We start from the raw sequence: 18,641 nt of genomic DNA on the forward strand, positions 1-18,641 counted from the left end.
GGTCATACTGAACCTGCTGCTGTGACAGAGAGCAACTATTTTCGTGACCATCTATATTGTCACTGAACTTTCACCCCTCACTATTTGTTTCCTGAAACAATTTGAGAAAAAGGAAAGAAACATAGCAAATGAGTGGAGCAAAACTGAAGAAAAAGAAGAAAAGAGCTTTTCATCCTTTATCCACCTCCCTTCACAATTTGGGCCCCTACCTGGAAATGATTCAGACACAAACACTGACTACTGTTCTGGCCTTGTAGTAATAAAATGGTCCACAAATTACTCTTGTAGCATCTCAGGTCAGGAATGCAGATTATGGATGCTTGGCTTGTAAGGAATCTTGATGAGACCGCTGTATTATTGAACAAATGCAAAATATGACTTTTTTTTTTTTTTTTTTTTTTTTTTTTTTTTTTGCCTTATTGTGTTGAAATGAAGGTTGAGAAGGAATAGCAGCTCACAGCATTCATTGAACTTGCACTCATTTGTGCCAGAAAGGAATAGATAAAAGACCTAGATGCCAAATTTTGGGGAGAAAATGGTTGTCAATTCTGCAGGGAGAGGTAGATGTAAATTATAAATGCATAATGATGTGTTGTTTTGTAGTTTCCACCTCTTCTGTCTGGTTTCCCTGAGAGTTGTTGGCTCACATGCAATTGGCTCTTGCTGCTCGCTGTTCTCAGACCTTGTCTTTACATATCACACAGTACAAGAGTATAGCAGATTTTGTGCTGACAAAATCAACATGTTTGCAAATCTCTGGATGTCTGAGTAGGCTTAAACACTCAGCGAGATGGAAACTGTGACTTATTCCGACTTAATGAGCTTCACATGGGCACTGAGTTGGCTCTGATGTAGAGAGTCTGTGTCAAATCGCAGAAACTTGTCTGGGACAGTTAAATCAGTCCTCAAGTTTTGTGTGCACCAAACCTATAAATAAACAGTCCTATCCGTGTGCTTGCTTTTTTGCATTAACAAAAATTCACAACAAAAGTTTTGTGGTGTTCTCTATGAGGTTATTTTAGAGAACATTCCTCTGATTTAATGTTTTACTATTAGGCCTCAAAGCACTGAGAGTGGTTTCAGTCCCTGAGTGCACTTTCTCTGCAGAACATCACTGAAATACTGCAAAAATAAATTAGTTCTCTTCTCTGACTTTCATGTCTCATCTTAGGAAATATCAGAGTTTTCCCTCTGTGTAAACCGGAGGCGAAGCTGTACAGGAAAATAAATCTCACCATTATTGGCCCTATCAAGGAACATGGTACATCCAAGTGGCCTGTGACTGAAGTGTTATTACTGCTCATGTAAAGAATGAGTCTTTCCTACCATCTGTAGTCCGATGCTTCTCCCCTTGAGGTACGCCCAGATATTAATCCATCATAAGCTGGCACTGACACCACAAAGACAGCAGGGTTATCTCTCCATCATTTTATGAGAGGTAACATATACCATCTGTGCATGTGGTGATGTTAGATCACAACACATTCAAAGTGTCACCATTGTATGATGTCACTCTCTAAAGATGTAGTCCTTGAAGTTTTGTGCTCTGTGGGAGGTATGCTGTAAAATCAAAGCTTTATATGGATCTGTGAGTCAACATGAAGGTCGTGCACAAAGAGGCTGCAGATGAAGTGAAGTTTTGTTTCTTTTGGACGTCCTTGACAGTGAAAACTGTGGTGAGCCTAGAATAATAGAGACTATGCTAGCTTTAAAAGAGATTCTACAGGGAGGGGGTGTCTTTTGCTGCACGTAGACGGACTCTTATCCTTGTTATGCTGCTGTCTTATCTGCAAGCAAGGCTTTGATACACCAGTGCACCTGTATTTGTGTTTACTTAATCAATTTTTTTCTGCATACGCTAGTCTTTTAAGTACATAGGTTTCTAGAGACAAATTGTATATTCTTATATTACTTTTAACATCTTTTTTTATAGGTATTTGATAGTTACTAGCATATGAAGCTGGGCCATATAGTACTGATAGTGTGATATTTCACCAGTCATCGTCTGGGAATGTCAATATTTAATATTGTGACATGGCGTAGGTCTTGTCTTTTCCTGCTTCTAAAGGCTGCATCACAGTAAAGGGATGTAATTTTGAACTTAGACTGCTCTGTCTGTTTTGTTATTTGCTTTCCTACCTGCTGTGTCATTATTTCCCCATTACCAATGATTGTTTAACAAAAATCTGTTGTGTGTAAATTAGGGCAGAACAATTAATTGAAATCACAATATGGCCAAGTGCAATATCCAGACTGCAGGAGTTACAGTTTTTTGATAAAGCTAAAATCTCTGACAAAACGTTGTTGTAAATGAAGCCTTATGGTCATACAGAGGTGCCCTGGCCTACAAGTTCTAATTTCCAGATGTAAGAAAACATGTTTGCTGCGTGCAGACCCTAATTAAAAATCACACAACCATTTTAATAGCCTTTTGAGTGAAAATGAAAGTTAAAAAATGAAAGTGAAAGTTATAGCGCAAAAATAATCAGTCCTGCTTAAGTTATGACTCATATCAGCCCTAGTGTAAATATTTCATGGAAGCAACAATAGTCATCCATCTCAATACTGTCCCAGTATCAGTATAGAAGTACTCGATCAAAGATATATTTGTCCATTTCACCCATCCCTGTTTGTATGCATACATACACACATGCACAAACAAATTTCACACCACAACTATGAGCCATGTGTCGCAGAGAGAGACAATCCTGCACCAAACTGTCCCCCGTTGGTTTTGATTGCCTTCTTCTGTTTTGCTTACTAGTCAGCATTTACAGCTTGATATTTCTGACGGCGCTCTCTCCAAACAATTATTCTCTTTTTCTCAACTACAGTGACACTAATGTGACTATAGGAGCAACAGAGGAATTTATACATGGTAATTCTTTCTATGCCAGCAGCCAATTTGGCGTTGAATTTTAAGGCTATGATAAAAGAGACCTTCAGTCTGTGATGAGGCTGTCATGGCTCATATCTTCCACTTGGTCTTTGGAGGTGCTTCCCTCCTCTCTTGCTGCTTCTATGACAAGTTCCCGTGGGCTTGTGAAAAGAGCCTGGAGAGCAGGGCTGTGGTGCTGCTAAAAGAACTGGCTGCACTGCCAACTCAAAGACCCTGCTCTGAAAAGGCCCCAGGAGAGCCGTGAGCACTGACTGAACAGATTTCACATTAACACTGGGCAAGAGGAGAGCAAGGGAATGAGCAGGAACAGTGCTACTCTTTTCACTGCTTGGCAAGGTACAGTCACAGTTAATGAAGTGTTTTTGAAAGGGGCTGTGCGAGGAAATGGGGTGATAAGCAGCAGTAAAGTATATGTGCGTCATTTTCACTGCCACAGCAGCTCCCTATAGCTCTTTCCTCTACAGCGGCATAGCCCTGCACTGTGAGCATTGCATAAGGCGTGCAGCTCAAAGTCAAACCATAAGCTACGCATTGTATCTGGCCACATTTCACTGCCTGGAGGCTCCTGTCTGCCTCCTCCTCCTCTTCCTCTTCCTTGTTTTCTTCCTCACATCCCCCATCCCCTTATCCCTCCTTCCCGTCATGCTTCAGTGGGCCACCTGAGGGGGGATATGGACTCCCTTTTGCTTGGCGACAGCTTGCAAGGAGATGAGGGTAGCCTTCTATCTCAGCTGGAGGATTGTGGAGAAGAGGGAGAGATACTACGGATCAGGGCTTCCAGAGAGGGGCTCTGCTGGGCTGCTCTGCTACCACTGGAGAGCAACAAGACCAAAAACCTTTCACTGATTCACTTCTGTTGTCTTCAAATTCTGTAGCTCTGATAGGCAGCAGCTCTGATAGTCAGTCTGTCTGTCAGTGGTGAACATTTAAAAGCAGTTAGTAGATTCAGAGCTGAGCTCTGAATATTCAAAAAGGCTTGAGTACTTGACTGTGTTCAGGTTTTTTGATTAGCACTGTGCTATTTGTGCACTGGGGGCATGCACAGAGTGCACTGTTCAATTCTTTCCTTATTTTATCAGAGGACTCTTATATGATGTAACACTAATGAACTTTAGTCTAACTCAAAACATAATTTTGCACTTTAGATCTGGTGTCAGATGAAAAGGCAGTGGACCAAAGACTTTTTGTGCTGTAGACCTAAGGCTGAGGGCAGAACAGCTTTTGTGCTTGAGATGAAGACTCAAAGGGAAGGCATATTTATTAGCCATTTTAATTCCTCTCCACACAGTTTTGGCTCACTTTTTGTTTACTCTTAAAGTCTTGCACTCAAAGTACACCAGTAATAAATTGTGCTAGAATTGTCTTTTGCGTAACTATGAAATCAGGAATGTATTGTGCATCAATCATTGCACAAAAGCACAATTACAGATATAATATCATGACTTGGAAGTTTACTCATAAGTGCACAAATACTCTCTGACTTCTGTAATGCTAACCATAATTTTTGACAATTTCAGACATACATACTACCAAGAATAGTTTATCATCCAATACAAAATGCATTTGTAATGTGCATGTTTAGGCTACTTCGACACATTAATATGTGATTTGTAAATGTTTTATGTGCATTTATTTACGAGACATTCCTGATTATTTATGAGACATTCCTCATTCGCACTATCATTATTAAGTCTCTCTGTTGTAAGGGTCCTTGTGTGTTTTACTGCTGTCTGACTTTCTTCCTGGCCTGACGTAATCCTACTCTATAACAATGAGCAGTGAGCAACAATGGCAGCCCTTCAGCCACCACGTTTGTGGGTGGAGAGGTTTACTTGGGGACTTTTTGCTACTCATGTAAACCTTGTTCTCCTGCTGGTTTTGGTTGGGTGATTATTAGGAAACGTTGAAACTGTGTCCACAAATTGATTCTGCCCCCTCCTACTAAGTTGCTGAACACTCCTTTGAAGCCGGCTGCACAGCCAGAAAACAACTTAGTGCTTTCGGTCTGTTGTTTATTAGCAAGCCAATTTGATGAAGGCATTGTTTTGCAGTTTGGGTTGCTATGCCTTGCAGTAGAGTAATTCATCCACTGGTTGAAACTGACGTCTAGATTGGTGCTGCAGCAGCGGTGTGGTCTGTACTGTAAATGTCTGTCTGCTTGTGTGTGAATGTATTTAGAGTGAGTAAGCGTGTGTGTGTGTGTGTGTGTGTGTGTGTGTGTGTGTGTGTGTGGTAAATGATTGACTGAGTGTGTGGAGTAAATGATTAAACTCCATAGTCCTCTTGAGAGCATTTGGACCTAATTAACCCACTTTTTTATGACCGCATCCTGTGCTTAAGCACAGTTGGCCTAACTAAGCACTGTTTTTTTTCCTGAAAGCCATCAACCATTGTGCTCCATTTCTGGTGATATGTTCCCAGACACCAGGAGAGATAAATTTGCCACGTACGAGGTGGCTGTAATAGTACCAGAAACATGATTTCTGTTCTTCATCGGTGAGACTTACTCTTAAAAGCTTCAGTTTAAGTCATTTCAATTTGGCGAGTGGCAGTGCTTCCAAGGAGAATATTGGCAATGCACTTAGAGAGATAGAGCATGGAGATTGGCCACAGCACAGAGAGGAGCGACTGTCCTGCATTTTGGAACCATTTACTCCCTCTGTCATTACATTCTTTTATGGTGGCATTCGCTGTGAGCAGTGGAAAGTATATGAATTGAGATTGGATTTCTCTCAGTGTGTGTGTATGTGTGTGTGTGTGTGTTTTGGAGTTTGAGGGGATGGGTCTGAGTTAAAGCTGTGAGCAGACAGAGGATGGGCTGTTGAGCTATCTGCACCATCCTTTTTTCCCTGCTGTTCTCCTGGAAGTTTAACAAAGTTTGACCAGATGCTGTGGTTGATCTTTTCCCTTTTGGCAGTGTAATCTGATACTACTTTTTTTCTTTACCCTCTCTCTCCTCCACTTGATTGAAGAGTGGATCTCATCCTTTCCACCTTATCCCCTCGCCCTCTGCTCACTCCTGCAAGCCCTAGAGATGAGTGCCAAATCCGCTATCAACAAAGAGGTCTTCACGCCCCATGACGAGAAGATGCTCGCGGCTGTGCAGGTGAAGCGGAGGACCAAGAAGAAGATTCCCTTCCTGGCCACCGGTGGTCAGGGAGACTACATGACCTTCATCTGCCTATCAGGTTAGGAGACAAAGCTAAGGTTCTCTTCTCTTCTCTTCTCTTCTCTTCTCTTCTCTTCTCTTCTCTTCTCTTCTCTTCTCTTCTCTTCTCTTCTCTTCTCTTCTCTTCTCCTGTTTGATCTTTATCCATCACTCACCAGTCTACGGGGATGACTTGTATTAGATGTTGTATATGACACATTACATTCCCTCATGTGACAGCTGCATTACTCACAACACTCAGGGGAGTGTCTGTGTGTTTGTGTTCAAATGGCTGTTATGTGTCCGTGTCTGTATGCAAGTTTTGGTTTGTTTGTTTGTCTATTTGTGTTTGTGTGTGTGTATGTCTGTGTGTATTGGTGTGGGAGATACAGTGGAGACCCACAGTCACATTTCAGCACTTCTCCCTTAATTCACCCACTAATGCTCACGCTGATGAGCATGTTTACGTTTCCTCTGCCAATAGAATGACACGCTAAATCAATTTACAGCCAGGCTCTGGGTCAATCCTTTTAAACAGATTAGATTTAGTCTGAAATAGAGTAATTGTTTCACAAGAAATTGGGGTTTAGATTGTTTTCATTTATTTTTCTTCTTGGAATGTGGGCTGAAATATTGCTTGTTAATTGAATTAGCCATGCATAGCATTCATGAGTAGAATAGCCAGAACCTATTAATATTAGAGCCAGCAGAACTGCTTATGAAGATCAATGACACTTCCCTAATCCTGCCACAGTGATGTGTTTTAAACTCTACTTTGGCAGCAGTAGATCATGTCACTTTAAGGTTGAAGCTTACTTAATGATGACTAAAAAATAATTTATATCAGCAATGCACAACTCAGTGCATTACTGCAAATGTCCCTTCAGCTAGAGTGTGACTGCCCGACCTGGGCCTGTTTGGACTCGTCGGGACATGACGGGTTGGACAAAAATTTCGAAATTATGTTCAGGTTTTGGTCATGTTTGGTTATGTCTGCATTATTTTAGTGAAAAATGATGGGCCTACTGTCTGCTCTGGGCAACTCCCTGTATAGTGTTTACGTGACAACGCTGAAGGCAACACATAGGCTATTTCAGGCGGAAAATGTAACCTAGTGATGGAGGACAAGCAAAATCTTGTGCTCGGGTTGGGTTCGGACAAAAAAACAAGAATGCCTGTCTGTTCAGTTACTATGCTCTCGGGCTCGGATTGGGTTTGGACAAAAATGTGTGTCTTTTTGACGAAAACTTGTGTAGAATAAGTGATCCTGGCATGGTGCCATATTTCCCAGCAGTCACTGGATTCACACTCTGTACCAACACTCTGGGGGAAAAAAACTGTCAACACACCAGTGCCCAAAAAGCTCTGTCCTGTTGAAAACAATGAATTCAGACCTTTTGCTTTAGCTTCAGTTATGATGAAATGTTTTGATAAATTTCTGATGTCTGCACTCAAATCAGGTGGCAACCCTCAGTTAGATCCTTTCCAATTTACTTGCAGGCAGTGGCTGGGAGGTGATGATGCTATTGACTGTATCACCTGATCTTCAAACCTGATACTCCATTAGGAATATCAGGTTTGAAGGTTATCAGGATATTCAAACACCTGGAAAATTGAAGTGGTTAAACATGCCTTCTTTTTGTAGATTTTAGCTCAGCTTTTAATACTTCTTAGTCACATTTCCTCATTCAGAAACTCACTCATTAGGTGGTACTTTTCTTTTAATGACAAAATGCACTCAGTATGTCAAGATTGACAGCAGCCTTTCTAGACCCAAACGGCCCACCAGTCCTTTTTATACTTTGTACCCATGAGTGTGTGAGCAGATACCTGGACAATTACATACTTAAGTTCTCTGATGACACTGCTGTCCTAAGCCTGTTGCATAAAGACAGTGATACATCTTCCTACCATTTTGAGATGAAACATTTTGTTCAGTTATGTGTCATAAATAATCTTCTTTTAAATGTGAATAAAACTGAAGAAATTATATGTGACCCCAGAGAAGTAGGTGACCACAGCCCAGTGATGATCAATAGTACAACCATCACTCAGGTCTGTTCATATAAGTTCACATCACAATACCCTCACTTGGCACACCATGATGACTAAGGCTGTATTTTCTTAGAAGGCTCAGAGTTTATGGAACCTATCAAAAAATCATGTACATGTTCTACTTGACAGTTCTGGAGAACTTAATAAAATATGGAATGCAGGCATGGTATGGGAAAATTGTTTATTGGGTGCTTAACAGTGTGCAGAAATCATTTCTTTTCACCCTGCAATCTGTATGTCTACCCGCAACGCTGACCCAAGTCAAATTTACCCAAAGAGACCAAAAAAAAAAAAAAAAAAAAAGGAAATATGAAAAGCATCTGTTGGGACACTCCGTGCCTCTGTTTTTTTTTACACTCTTAAAGTACAAACACATGAAACTGAAAGCGTCAGGTGCCAGTAAGTGACAGTCACATGTTAACCACATCTACGAAGGCCAGCACCTTTTTTTTTTTTTTTTTTTTTTTTGAAGGGCTTATGACTGAGTCATTTCTCCTTTGATGTGGAAATATGCATCGGTTCATATTGACTTATTGCAATAGCGGTCTCGTCACATCCTCAGCTGCAGCCTTCACCTCTGTGCCCTGTCTCAGCTCTGCTGCTTCAACATCTATAAAACCACTGGAAGTCCTAACTGCTTATTCTGCGTAGCATAATTGAAATCCATAAATCATTTCATCCGTAGGCTTCCTTGTTATATTTTAATCAAGATTATAGCAGAATGAATAGACCAGTGAAAGCTGATGGCATGAATCCTGAGTGTTGCTATGATACTTATGCAGTGCTTTCTTCTAGTGTGAATTCAGTCTCATTTTTGTTTTCACCCTTTTTTGCTTGTTAATATGGCTGTATCAATCTCTTCATCTATCAGAATGGCATGGTTATCTTTGGGGCTGCTTTATTTCCACCATTCCGTGAACCAGTGTTATTTAGACCAAGAACTGTGAAGTGGGTGAGGCCATGGGCTCTGGAAGTATGTTGCCCATTGTTTTTGGAATTACTTTGAACAATCACTACTAAATTACTCAGTGCAGAATGATGGAGTCACCTAGATCAATTAACAACGGTCATGTTTTGCTGTCAGTTCATCCTCGTTTTTTCATCTTTGTTCTTGTGTTTGTTAAATGTCGCTAAATACTACAGTGAACCGGAATCATTTCAACACAGTGGCTATTTGTATGTACTAATGATCCAGTCAGGATAGTTTCATGTCCATCCAAGTGTTGGAAATAATCAAACTGGTCATCGCGTAACATTGCAGTTGGGAAAATGAATGTGATCTTTACTTCTGGAATCCCAGCTGCCCAATTTTCAACTCTATGCACAGTAGTAAAGAGTTAGGTTATGTTATTAGGGCACATGCCAGTGCAGAATAGCAGTGTCCTGAGGGAAGTGGGGTGGCATGGAGAAATGAAGGAGGCCATCTTTCTACCAGAGGTGCCTAAGACTGTGTCATAGAGCATCCACCCTGCTGGAGTAGTCTGTACTTAAGCAAGACCCCGTATCCCTCCTAACTGATCTTTGACCTCTGTTTGTGTCATGGGGGCTTGGTGGTAAGCGAAAAGAGATTTTCCCCACTGCGATCAATAAAGTATCACATCCATCACATGAACTGTCAAGTCAGGAATGCTTGATGCCTGCACACTGTCACTTCATAGGAAATGACTCATCATGAAATTCAAATGGTTGTGTGATAGCTGTGAGAATTCAAGTGGAAATAGAAATGAAATGACAAATTAGGTTTTCATACTAGTCTTCTGCCTGTTACTATTTACTGTTCATGAAGCCTTGAGCAACACATTTATCCTCAAAAAGCGAAGAGTAGGGCTGCTCTTACAAATGCATTAGTAATACTGCAAGGGTGCAGTTGTGATGGGCAGTGTAACTCTCCCCTGCACCTACCTCCTTCAGAGTGAGGGGCTCTGTTGGTGGTTCTCTCATAAATCTGTGGTGATGAGCCCAGGGGTGGTCAATTTAAATTGCTTTAAAGTTGCCCTGAGCTGAGGATTTATACCCTGGATCTCTGCATTATCTAGTTGGACCAAGATAAGCGGGCTACTGTCAGAGATTCCTTCCCCGCTGCACTACACAGCCTATCAGGAAGGGGAGGCCTGATGTTGGACTGTGTGACTGAAGGGGCTGTGGATAGTTACCTTTTATCTTAATCTACTTTAAATGTAACCCAACTTAGGAATAGCAACTTCTCTTTGGTCTACAGTGAAAGTAAACTTTTTTGTGTTTCTCGTAGAAGTGAGAACTGTGATTCATTCACACCCACTTATGTGTGGAGACATCTCCTCCTCTGTCCTGAAAAGCCTGTTGCCGGTTTGGTATTCAAAAAGGAACATTTTCTATGCTTTCCATCCTGGTGAAATTTCATATTCCACTCTGTATGTGTGAAATTATGATGCACAATATACTAAAGCAAGTAATGAAACAGCTGAGTTTTTGATCACATTTACCGTCAGCTTCACCAAAGCCTATCTCCTACTCAAGTTTACCCATTAAAACTTTTGTGTATTCCTTTCCGTACTAACAGACTTCTGACTAAGCTGCAGTTTTGAATTGTGTGGGGGAGCACAGTGGTGAAGGCAAGTCTTGTCACTCAGTAAAGTCATGTGGAGTCTGCAAAGCCAGCCAAGCATTGTTCTCACTTGTGTGTGTGTGTGTGTGTGTGTGTGTGTGTGTGTGTGTGTGTTTGTTTACTGCACAACAATGTGTATAAAACCAGCTAGCGCTGCCCAATGTATTTAAGATGCATGGCCAATGTACAAGACTGAGTGTATGTGTGCTTGTGTGAATGGTTGGGGGTTGGGAGACGGGAGATGGGACCTCAGGGGGAGGGAGGGTCTCTGAGAAAGCATTGACAGTCCCATGGCTGTAGTGGCGGATAGTTTAGGCCCCAGGGCCGTACAGTGGCAGAGTTATGTAATATAATGTGTGTAATGGCAAAAAGAAGCCTATAGTATGAGGAGCTACTATAGAGACTGCCACGGGCACCTCACTCTAAAGCCGAGCAGGGTGCCAAGATGAAAGACCAGACTGTCATGACTGCTCCAATTCAAAGCTCATATGTTGTAATTCTGTCGCAGAGATTTAAGTCAATTAAAACAAGACTGTTATGACATGAATTATGACCACGCAGGCTTGTTTTTAGTCTTGCAATGATAACCATTCTGATATTTCTTATCCTTCTGGAATAGATCAGTATTTTCACAACCATGTGATACGGAGGTTATGCAATTGACCCTGTAACCACAGAACTCCATATAAACTTTCTTTCCAGTGGGTGGGAGTTGGAGTCCATGAATTGGCTGTTTTGTTTGTCCTAGGTAGAGAACTACATCTATGAGTGAAACAAAAAGACCTGGACAGCTGCCTCTTCAGTCGTCTTGTTTCAGTCTTGCAGTGTTGATACAGGAAAAGAAGGCTGTTTCTATTCACTTAGCTAACTGTTGTTTGGCTTAAGAGATAAAACTTGGAAAGGAATCAACAATGCAGAATATCATTCTTAAATACACTGTAGTGACACTATTTACCACAGGGAGGGATGTTTTTAATAAAGCCTAAATCAATAGTGTCTGAGTTTACTTTAGGAAAGGCCACTAGCTGTTTTCAATGTGGGATTTAAAGATTTTAATGGATTACAGGTCACTTAGAATTACATGGGTCTTTGCAGCTCATTTGATTTGTTGTTGCCTTGGCTATTTGCGTCGTGTTGCAAACACTCTGCTGCCCTGCTCTGTTTTTCTCTGTAATCAAGGCTGTGCAATTTTAACCAGTGGATGCTACTGTACTACTGTATGCGGTGGGTTTCTAAGATGCCTTTGATCTTGTACACATTCACATACACGTGCCTGTACACATGCCTGTGCTCAAACACACACGTTACACCTTCACACAACAGCATCAGGGGTCTCGGTGACATAGGAGGAGTGTGCTGGAATGTAGCCAAGCGCTCAGCCTGGACCAAGTCAGTTAGTGCGCTTTCTCTTTGATCACTGGGCTCCATGCGGTGCCTCTATGGCTGGACCTCAGGGCTGAAACTCTGAACCGCCCACAAAATGTTTGGCAGAGGAGAAGTGAGGCCAGTTGTACAACATAAAAAAAACTGGGAAGGTTCAGTGAAGTAGAACTATTAGTCAACACGGTTTTGGTTTCATTTTCTCTGATCCAACAGGAAAACATTGTTCTTTCCTTCTCCATCATTCCTCCTTCAAGCGCAATCCCTGTTCTCATAATTTTTGACATCTTTTTCTGACTGTGTGTGTGTGTGTGCGTGTGTGTGAAAAGACCACAGGTTGGGGGCTTTAGAGGGTTTAGTGCAGGAAATAAGGAGCAGACCATCTGTCAGTTTCTGATCCGTCCCAGGGAATACCAGTCTCTAAAACTGCCCTGCCTTGCTCCATTAGTCCGAGGCAAACCCCAGTAATACTCAAACAAATAAATGCTTTGTATGTGTGAATATTTTTGTTTTATGAATATGTCAATTTCGATGTGGGGACCATGTGGGCACCCTCGTTTGTGGCTGTATTTATGCACTTTGTGTTTATGCAGACATGTTACAGCGTGGGTTGTTTTACATGTTGAATGAATTTTAAGCGTAGGCTTTGCGTTATGTTAAATGCAGAGAAGTTCATACTTGTGGCTTAGTATGTGTTGGTGCATATCTGTGCCTTTGTATTTGTGTGTGTATATCTTTTGTATGCCTATCTGTGTTCATGCTTGAGTTTACTTTGAGTTTCAGTAGTTGGAAATTAAACACGCTACGTATGATCTGCTGAATCACATGATGCCTTGAGATTCTTTGATTTGAATAGCTTTAATGGGAGCTAGTCAGCCAGTGACTCATGACATTTGTAACAGTCACTCCCACTTATCGTGCTCCCACAGAGAGCCCTTTTAGTTGGAAGGACAGCTCTCTCTCTATCTGTTGAATAAACACATTGAATAACAGAAGTCAGAATCAGTGTTTTCTCCAAAGCTGTGCAGAATATCAATTCCATGGTAATCACAGCATACCAGGGTATTGCCTTCTCCACTCTACTCCATTCATCATCAGCAGCCTCCCATAGGCTATTGATCATCTGCTGAGATGGATGGGCAAGAAGCCTGTGGAGCTCACTGGTATATTAAGCTGCTTAGGCCTATCAGAAAGTCAAATCAGTTCTGACCTTGGTTCGTCAGCCCAAAAACACATTGGTGTGTCTTTCTGTATTCATATGCATGTATTTGTGTGTTTGTATAAATGAAAACCCAGAGGAGAGGCCATACATATACATATGCCTCTCCTCTGGGATACATATTTATAGGTAGGCATTTGAACTGTCTGCACCATGACAGATGAATTTAATTTTTCTTTCAGGGGGGTATAAGTTAAGATGCTGGCATAACGCTCAAGGTTACAACATACCTAAACGTTTTCCTCTATTAAAATCCCCTTTGGAGAGAGATAAACAGGAAAATGTCTGTACAGGTTATTTGAGGGTTAGGGTTGGGGATCTAGAGACCCTAATGTGCATGCTCAAACCCTTCCTGCCCTCTTCCCATTGGCTTGCAGAATCGGTTGTCTCAGGAGTGAGATCCTATATCTTTTTGAAAACTCGGCACCATGTCATCCACGTGCAAGCATGTGATTGTGAGCAGGAAACACCATCTTTGACATGGTGTGCAAGCACTGGGAGTCAGGGGTGCTTAACGCTGTCAAGTACCCCAGTCAAAGTGGAGGCAAAGCTATGTTGGGTGAACAACAAAATATCCCAATACTCCATCTATTTACAGCATGTTGTTAGTAGTGCAGCATGTAAACAGAACATCTGTCCAAAAATTCCTCACACAGGCATTCTCTGAAACGTAAAAGCTTTGGACAGAATTCAGTGTTTTTGTCACAATTCACTGTTTAGCTGTTGTTGTAATTTTTACTTTCACTTTAACAAACTCCCTGGCCTGTGTTCAGTCTTCGTGTATTTGTTTACTTTTAGACAGATGCGATAATGGTTGAATTATTGCCTGTGGACTGGAGCTGTACAGTTACAACACTATTACACTGTCATTACCAAGGGTGGAACAATGAGTTGATAATGCAGTATTTTGCGATACCTTCTCTTGTGTTATGTTATCGTTACACAGTTTTCAGTTTAATTTGCAGAGATAGCATGTTTGAGTCACTATGAGGTCTATTTGCCTTTAGGTATTATAACAGGAACTGTTCTGTCCATGTACATGTTGCAGTTGCTGTGCATATTAAAGCACTAAAACAACATAATTGATTCCTGCTTATTGAAAAATTATTTTGCCTTTTGCAGGGTGTGTTTTCTTCTTCAGTTACAGATGTGATGATGTATCATAGCTGATTATCTTACAGTATTTTGCATGTTGCAGAATCTCCTGTATGATGATGCCATCATTACCATGGTTAAAATACAGGGTTGTGTGTAAATGACGGTTTATTGTTTGAGAAGGTAACTGGAGGTGGATGGAGATGATATGGAGAAAATAGGGTGAGGCAGAGGGAGGATACAGAGTGACCATAGCCAGGCTTGGCATGGAGGAGAGGCGAGAGTGTCATGGTGAAGGATGGTGTGGGCCGACAGATGAGGAAACAGTGGAAGGTGGGCAGGCAGGTAGGCGAGATGATCCTGAGGCACAGGTGGAGGCAGGTTAGTCACAGGCAACAAAGATAACACTGGAGGCATGAGTAGTATTCACAATACTGTGAATCATGTGACTGTAGCTGAGACAACGATCTGGCGAGGCCTGGGAGTGAAGTCCGGGTTGTTATGCTGCAGGGTTGATGAGCTGATGGATGGCTGGTGTGCTGATTAGGAATGCAGGGCAGGTGTGTTGGCGAGGTGAGGAGCCATGAGAAGAGGGAGAGAGACAGAAGCACGGCCGTGGCCATTATGTTATCGCAGGATGCCCAGTGTTTCTCATGCCTGGTCATTACAGTACCTTGTAACAGTTATTGAAATTTTTACTCCGTAGTTAGATGACAAATGCTGTTTTTTGGATTCACTGAATGAATTTGTTCTGTGCTTGTCTTTCTCATCAAAGGGCAGAGAGAGAATAATTGTTGCACGACGTAATGTTAAAGAGCGGGTAAACTCAGTGTTGCCTATAATAGTGTAGTGTGCCATTGCCCGATTTGAGACTCCATATTGACGCCATATTGGACCATTTCTATTGGCTGTTGGCTGTGCAAAATTGCAGGTCAGACTTGTCATACATGAACTCTGTGCAGACACAAAGGGGCAAAATCTATAAAATGTATTCCTCAAATATTCTGTATAATAATTTAAAATAATAAAATAGATAGCTTCAAAACTAGATAGCTTCAAAAGCAGATATTTTCAAAATGTATAATTTATCTGATTTATCTAACCTTTTTTATTTTACTCAGCCTGTTCCCATTGAAAACAGGGAATCTCATTTGCAAGAAAGCTGTCCAAGGCCAGACTAAGGCTCATTAAATACAAAGACACACTGTTAAAGAGGCAAGATGAATTCAAGAACCACGAAGAAATTTCTTATGATTAAGATGTTTAAACAATCTCTAGCACTATTTCATTGTTGAATTATGGGGCAAATTAATCACTCCTTATATAATGCATTAAAATTATGCTTATAAAAAGACTGACTATGATTTGTGGGCTATGGGGTAGCGTACAGTTAATTTGCATGTTGTTTATCATATATCAGTTTTACTGCCGCACTATTTCTCGATTGGAGACAAAGTTCAGCTGAGTGTTATACCACATCATTTCACCATTTTCAGGTTTGATTTCACTGTTAAGCTATGGCTAGCTGTTGCTCCTACATCTCTAAATGTCTCGGAGAGCGTAGACAGATGCTTGTTAACAAGGTTTAGCCAGGCGTAGGTGTGTGGGTGGTCTGTGGTGTGTTATGAGGAATGTTGCCTTCTGTGGGTTTCTCACAGGGCCAGTGTAGCAACAGACAGCATAGATTAATGCTGGCCTCCCAGTATTTACTGAGCGGAGAGACATACTGCCCACTCACATTGGACCAGACATCAGCATGACACTATCACGTTGTCTCTGATGGAGAGTGTGTGCATGTGTATGTGCGTGTACATATGTGCCATCCATACCAATAAATTATTCCTTCTATCAGCATGCTGTGACAGTCTCCAGACCCATTAGATGCTTGCAGCGGCTCAGCTCTTTTTCGTGTCTGTCTACCCTCCAAACATGAGCCATCTTTATCCCCTCAACCCTCTCACCCACTCTCATCTTGTCTACCTCCCTCTTATCTCCCCAACTCAGATCTCCCTTTAAGTCTTGGGAAAGGCTTCAGCACCTCAGTGACCTGAGCTGAGCCCACGAGAGGAAAATTAAGAGGGGAGATGAGAAGTGAGGGAGGTGAAGGGCACGTACATGAGTGAAAAGATGAAACTGACTGAATCCTTGCTGAATCGGGCAATCGTTTTGGAAGCTTAGGGAGGAAGGCAGGAAAGGCTCTTTACTGTAAATACACAAACTCTCACTCACACACACACACACACACACACATACACACACACACACAGACAATTGTTTTTATATACACAGTATGTCTCAAAGCAGGTGTTACAGTAAATAGCTCTTAATGCCCATAAAGAAATGCAGACAGGTGTTTGCATAAATCATTGGACTGGCATGGTTTCTAACGCTTTCTCTCTCACTCAGTCACGCGCACACACACAGACACACACACCCACAGCAGGTGGTGATGACTAGATGAAAGGCTCAGGTACTCTGCAGGTGGACTGATGTATGTGTGCCTGTGTGCATACAAAAGGCCTCCTCTTTAGACAGCCAACTTGTTTCATCCATCCTACAGGGTATGCTTGTGTGTGTATGTGTGTGTTGAGACATCAGAACATGCTTGAGTGGTTCTGACAGCTTCCCTCGCAATGCTTTTCTATACTGAGGCCAAACTGTCTATCAGCCTCCGACATCAGGCCTTCTTCTTTCCTTAAATGTCCAACTCAGTCCGCTTACCTTCCATCCAACTAGCACTGTGGTTCACAGAACTCCCCCACAATACATTGCCTCCTCACCTCCTCACAAATCAACTAGGCAGTTGTGTTTGCTGTTCAGCTCGCTCTGCTTTTGTTTTTTTTCTGTTTGCTTTCCTTTGGTGTTTGTTTTTCAGCAGGAACAGTAGGGTGCCTTATTTCCAGCGGGAATCTGATGATTGGTTTGGAGGAGGTGATGTGTGGTTCTTGGTTTGGACGGCTCCCCTTGGCTCCCCCTACTTTTCACTCCTTGGCTGCTGTTGCTGCAGCTCAATTCCAGATTTGGGACTCTGCTGCGCGCAGAAGGGTTCCTGCTTACACTGGAGATAAGAAAGGGAGGAGAGGAGTAGATGTAAATGAAAAAGAAGAAACAAGGGACTGGGGTATTGTTTCATTGCACCTCCTGAGCTCAAATGGGGAGATATTTTAGATTACATTTGGGAGTTGTTTGTGAATATTTGTGGGTTGGAGCTGATGGTTTTTCTTGTTCAGAGATGGTTTGGTTTAGCAATGTTGACAGAGTTTCCTCTGCACTAAATTTTGAGATTTGTGTCTTTGAAAACATCACACACACAGTTTTTCAGAATTTTTAACGGTTTTGGAAGGGGGCCCAGCAGGGAGTTGGTACAACAGAGTTTTATCCATGAGGCAGATAAACAAAGACTCTTATATGCTGTCTCTTCTCACTGGAGAGAGTTTTTGGACTGACTTTGAAGCAGATTCATAAAGACTTGATTCCCACCTGGTGGTCCACTTGCAGCCACAGCTGGTCATTATGACAACAAAACTTGGGTGTGGCCCCTCTTAACCTGAAGCCTCATGACTGCTCTGTCCTGCTGTGACACTGTTTAGAGAGAAAGGGGTTTGTTTCTGGCTTCCCTGTTGGCCCGTACTGTAGTTCCTCTGACGTTCTTGAAGTTTGGTAATGTGGTCTGCATATGTGGAAGTGTTGATGGCACGGGACAGCAGGGAAGGGCCGCAGGGAGATGAGGTGATGAAGACCTCGAGGGATTACTGAGGAGGTAATTATCGTAGAAAAGGACCCCACCACACATGTTTTTGATACTGTGTACTCTGACCAAATGTATTGGCTTACCAACAGAGCAAAGACCGTGATAACAGAATTCCCCCTGTACCTGGAAAAAGTCATCTTCATAGTGTTTCGGCTTTTGTTATGTGCTAACAAAGCCTGCTGTCCAGCCCCTACCTCTCTTCTGAGAATTTTGGAATGAGGAAAAAAAAATGGCAGGTGAAAAGAAGAGAGGAGGGAAGAGGAGAACTGTAATGAAAGACTCCAGAGCCCCAGCGTTGTAAAAGGCAGCCATCCATATAATTAGCTGATGCTCTGCTCTTGTCAAACTGAGAGCCTTCATGACTAAACACTTAATAACCAACTTTATGTACTCATCCCAATCGACTTTCCAGCACATTTCATTTAGCTGTCTGTGCAGACATTGGAACTATGACGGATTTATATTTTTTCTAAACCGTTTGGACCAAAAAAAACTTTTTTTTTTTTCAGA

General features: G+C 41.9%; 1 protein-coding gene across 4 annotated transcripts in view; it reads left to right on the top strand.

The window, feature by feature from the left end:
* Window positions 1-18,641, top strand: part of stxbp6 (syntaxin binding protein 6 (amisyn)) — a 176,394-nt gene that overhangs the window by 2,638 nt on the left and 155,115 nt on the right. For all 4 annotated transcript variants that reach the window (XM_030044278.1, XM_030044279.1, XM_030044281.1 and 1 more), the window contains exon 2: window positions 5,872-6,087. In XM_030044278.1, the coding sequence (XP_029900138.1) occupies window positions 5,934-6,087 (154 nt within the window). In that variant the 5' untranslated portion in view covers window positions 5,872-5,933. The remainder of the gene's footprint in view (window positions 1-5,871; window positions 6,088-18,641) is intronic.

The sequence above is a fragment of the Myripristis murdjan genome, chromosome 22, assembly GCF_902150065.1.
Source record: "Myripristis murdjan chromosome 22, fMyrMur1.1, whole genome shotgun sequence".
Classification (NCBI taxonomy): domain Eukaryota; kingdom Metazoa; phylum Chordata; class Actinopteri; order Holocentriformes; family Holocentridae; genus Myripristis; species Myripristis murdjan.